Below are 4,801 nucleotides of genomic sequence, written 5' to 3'. Positions count from 1 at the left end.
TCCAGGACAGAACAACACCCTTTCTCAAAATAAATAAAACAAAAAGAATAAATAAATAAATAATAAAGGCATGGGGGAGCTACCAAAGCAGTAAGAATTTGAGGGGGCCAAGATTTTGGAGAGAAGAGAAATATTTGATTTCACTTTTCCCTTAAGGCATTTTCCAGTTTGTAGAAGGCAGTGGCCATGGGATTGAGGATTCAAAAAATGGAATTTAGGACTTAAAACCAGGAGAGGTCCTAGCTTTTAGTAGCTTTTAGTAGCTTTTAGTAGGGCGTTCCAAAGGGCAACACTCTGAGAGTAATGGTTAACCAGACATAGACTAGACTCAGAAAGACTGAAACAAAGTTTCCAATCAATGCAATCCCAGACTGGGTTAAGGTGGCCTGTCCCTTCTTTAGATACCTGTCAGAAGCCTTCCCCTCTGGAGGAAGATAACATCATCCAGAGCCTTGTGCTGTCTCTATAATCTTTCATACACAATGTTGGGCATTCAGTAAAACATTATCTGGCATTCCAGGAGATAAGACCAAATGACCCAAAGCCAACAGCAAGAAAATAGACAATAGAAACAAGCCCACAGAAGATCCAAAAGTTGTAGTTTTCAGACATGTACTTTAAAGGGTTTAATATGTTTAAGAAAATAGATGACAAGAGGGAGTCTTTTAATAGAAAACTGGAATCTATGAAAAAGTATCTAGTGAAAATTCCAGAACTGAAAACTTATAACAGCTGAAATTGAGAACTCAATAGATAGATTTAGCAGCAGAAGACACATATGAAGGCAAGATTAGTGAACTGGATGACAAATCAGTAGAAAAATATCCAGACTGAAAAAGAGGGAGAAAAAAGGCTGGAAAATACAGAGTGGAGTTTAAGAGACATGTTGGACAGTATCAAATGGTTGAACATATGTGCAATTAGGGTCTCAGAAGGAGAGAAGAAAGAGAATGGAGAGAGACAGAGAATGGAGTCCCTCCTTCAGGCACCCGCCCTCCATCAGCCTCAGACTGAGCCTCCCACAGGAAAGAAGACCCTGCCTGTATCAGATGATGGCAGATGTTGATGAGTGAGGTTGGGGAGAGGTTTGAAAGGGGAAGATCTGGGAATTCCACAGCCCCTCTTGAAGATCACGCCCTTCTCTTTAAAATGAAACAAGACTGTGTACGGTGTGAACCAGGTTATCTGTTCTCTGACTCTAGTCCCAGGATGTCTTTTCTTCCTTGCAGTGCAGCCACCAGAGCCCCAATTCACCTCCCTCTTTGAGCCTCAGTTTCCTCAGCTGTAAAATGTGACTATGAATAAGCATCCAGCAGTTGTAGGGATTCGGCAATATTGTGGATGTAAAAGTGCTTTGCAATCTGTGAATTGCTATATGCCTTTAGGGGTTGCTATTCCTGCCTGGCAGAACCATCAGGGCAGGTTACAGAGCAGATGGTTCATGCAAATGTGGAGCTTCCTGAGGAATCTGTGGTCTATAGATGCCCTCAAGGGTCAAGATATACTTTCTTTGCCAGGATTTTGGGATTTCTGACTTCCTGCCAGCTTGATGTGTCAGTAAGGTGGTTCTGGCTGGAGTCCTGGAAGAACTGCCGCCTCTCAGCATGGTGCCAGGAGAGGGAGCCTTGGAGTCAGCAGATATGGACAGGCCCTCCAACCTGCTTGGGCCAGGCTGATGCCAACCTATGTCCAGAGTAAAGGATCTGAGCTCCCTGACACGAGTTCTCACTTTTACTCACTTAGTCACCAAGCTTCCTCTAAACGAACTGGGTGCAGGTTTGGACACTCAGGAAGGCACCTCCACCTGGGGGACAGACCAACTGTTCTATTTCCAAACCCAACATGACCAACCTCCCAGATCTGAGACTTCATAGCCCCCTTCTCTGTCAACCACCACAACAATGACATGGTTAACATTTATTAAATACTGTTCTAAGCACTTTATTTAGCTTAAAGTATTTAATTATCACTGTACCCTTTGAGGTACGGTCTACTGTTAGCCCCACATGACAGATAATAAGACTGAAGCACAGAGAGGCCATGTTTCCAAGTCACACTCCGTGTTCCTCACCCTGCATGCTCTCCTCCCACCTGGGTATCATCTGACCTTTCTTCTTTCATCCCCATCCAGGGCCCTTTTCTGACTTGTTTTTTTTTTTTTTTTCACGATTCTAACACAGCTCACTAGCTATGAGCTCCTCCTTGGAGGGCCTTTGTAACAACTGTGATTTCATGTTGTAGAATAGCATTGTCAAACAGAAGTCATAAACCCCTAGGCTCATTATATTATTCTTGCTTCTGCATGCATTTCCAGAATTCTAGACTCCAGTGATAGACCGAGAACCAGAGACAACTAGAGAATGCTAGAATTCTATGGGCTTTTGAATCCAGATTCAACAGTAGAATCCTGAGGGGTGGAATGAAGGTAGGACTGAAATCTAACATTATAGAATGATCAGTCTAGAAAGGACCCAGGGCCCTTGGGTATGCTCCGGCCCAACCTAGCCTTGTGGGGACTGTCCCCTCTCACTGGCTGTCTGAAACATGGAACATCATCTGATATTCAGGAAAGTTAATGTCACTGTTACCAGTTAATGTCATTGCCTACTAGAGCTTAGTGTGGGGACACCCAGGCCACGTGGCAGGCCACATAGGTCCTGGTCTGAGCTTCAGTTTCTTCATCTGAACAGGGAGGGGCTGGATCATATTATTTCCAAACACTCTTCCACTTGGAGGAGTGGGTTATCTAAACCCCAAGGGCTGCCACCTGCCCTCTACGACTACTGAGAATAGATTATCATTTAATGAGCACCTAGATCTGACTAGACTTCATGCTGAGCACTTTACAGTCATTCACTCAATGAGCCCAGGTGGGCTTCCTGGAGGAGAGGAGGTGGAGGGGCTGTGTCTGGAGGACAAGAGGAAAGGGGGCGGTGTAGAATGGCAAGACTAGCCATGAGGGACTGCAGGACCTAGGTGGGGAAACAATAGGCAGACTCTTCCCATACAGGGTGGGTTGCTGCTTCCCAGAAGCAGAGGCAGGGGCTGGCCAAGATGACCGCTGCGCTGCCAGGCACTGAATGCAGCCACAGAACCGAGCTGGGACCGGAGGCCGAGATACCCTGCTGACCCCTCTCTCTCTTGCTGTGTGCCCGCAGGACGACCGCGAGCTCGGCCCCGGACATGTGGGCTGTTTGGTGCCGGCTGCAGGAGGGAGCTTGACGCGTGCCGATGCCGCCCGCCGCGGAGAAGCGCCAGGGGGCCCGGGCCGTGGCGCCCGCAGGCCGCGTTCCGGGCCGGCTGCCGGGGCTGCTGCCTGGCCTGCCGTCGCCGGCGCTGTGCTGCGCCTGCGGCCTGTGCGTGCTGCTGGCGGGCGTGAACGTGACGCTGGTGGGCGCCTTCGCCTCCTTCCTGCCCGGACACAACGCGCCGCTCGTCGTGGGGCCGGCGCTGCTCGTGCTGGCGCTCGGCTTCTTCGCGGCCTGCTGCGTGTGTAGCCGCCGGGGCCCCGCGCCTCGCGCGCGCTCGTTGGCGGCGGGCCCGGGCCAGGGCGGCGGCCGCGCCGGGCCGGTGGCGCTGGAGATGGAGAGCAGCGAGCGCACGGCGCAGGACACCACGGCCGTGCAGCTCAGCCCCGCCGTCTCGGCCGCGTCCTCAGGCCGCTCCAGCCCGGGCCCCGGCGCCTTCGCCCTGGACGCCCCCGCGCCCGCGGCCATCTGCGCGCTGCGCACGGAGGGGCTGCCGCTCAACCTGCCCCGGGAGCGGGCCGCCCCCTAGCGGACCAGGGCCCCGGCCTGGCTCGCCGTCTGGGTTCCCACCGTTCAGTGCCATTTAAGGGAAAAACAGAAAGAAAAGAAAAAAAACTTTTCCCCTAAGTGCCCGCTGCTGGGCATAGATGGCCTCATCCGTCCCATCTCCCGAACTTCTGGAGGAGAGAAAGTGGCGAGGGTGTCGGGGCTCACTTCCTAAAGAAGGGAGCAGAGCCTTGGCCCTTCAGGTGGAGTCTCTGGTCCCTACTTGACCTCACCCTCCAGACTTGATGAAACTCGGCCCCTGGACCCGCGACCCCTCACACTGCCCCCGCCCCGCCACGGCATTTGGGCACTATGAGCCAAGAAGCATCCACTCTGCGGGGGCCAACTACCAGCAAGGCCTGCGCCCCAGGAGATGGAAGGAAGTGGGGAAGAAGGGAGGAATGTCAGCTTGGGCTGTCTCTGTCCCTGCATACTGTGAAAGACTTCCAGCTCCCTCTTCCGCTCCTCCCCACCCTCCCAACAAGACCTTTGAGATTAATCTGGATGGGGGACTATTCTGACTTGAGCCAGGGTGGTCCCTAGGGTACAGCCGGGTTGTGCACACCCCATCTTTTCTGTCTGAGGGCAAGGGGAGCTGAGGCTGGAACCCTGACAGGGGTGAGTGGTGAGGGGATTTCTCCCACCCTGAAGGTTTCAGTGTGAGCCTCCCGTGGTGCCTCACTCCTCAATAAAGCACCTCCAAAGCCAGTCCTCTGTGGTGGTGCAGGCCAGGAGGGAGGGGCTGGCTGTTGGGGCCAGCTGTTGGGGCCTCTGGGTTCTGGGTCCTCCCAGCCTGTGGCCAAGTGCTTCAGCATCCTAGCACCAGCCCCTCTTGGGGACCTAGAAGAGGGCCCCGGCAGAGAGGAATGTGTGACTGTGAGCAAAACACTGTGTCTGAGGCTGTGTGCCCCCAAATGTCTGTGGGACAGGTGTGTCAGATTGAGGGGATGGCTATACATGGGCATGTGACCATAGGTGCAATTGCCTGGTGTGTGTGAGAGATGGGG

At 52.8% G+C, this 4,801-nt stretch overlaps 1 protein-coding gene across 1 annotated transcript; it reads left to right on the top strand.

Moving 5' to 3' along the window:
• Positions 1-3,231: 3,231 nt before the first annotated feature.
• Positions 3,232-3,777, top strand: TMEM275 (transmembrane protein 275). The gene has a single exon (XM_069477885.1). The coding sequence runs from the start codon at positions 3,232-3,234 to the stop codon at positions 3,775-3,777; it is 546 nt and encodes a 181-aa protein (XP_069333986.1).
• Positions 3,778-4,801: the final 1,024 nt, after the last annotated feature.

Source organism: Eulemur rufifrons, chromosome 8, assembly GCF_041146395.1.
Source record: "Eulemur rufifrons isolate Redbay chromosome 8, OSU_ERuf_1, whole genome shotgun sequence".
Lineage (NCBI taxonomy): Eukaryota > Metazoa > Chordata > Mammalia > Primates > Lemuridae > Eulemur > Eulemur rufifrons.
This window is presented reverse-complemented; position numbering and strand designations above follow the sequence as displayed.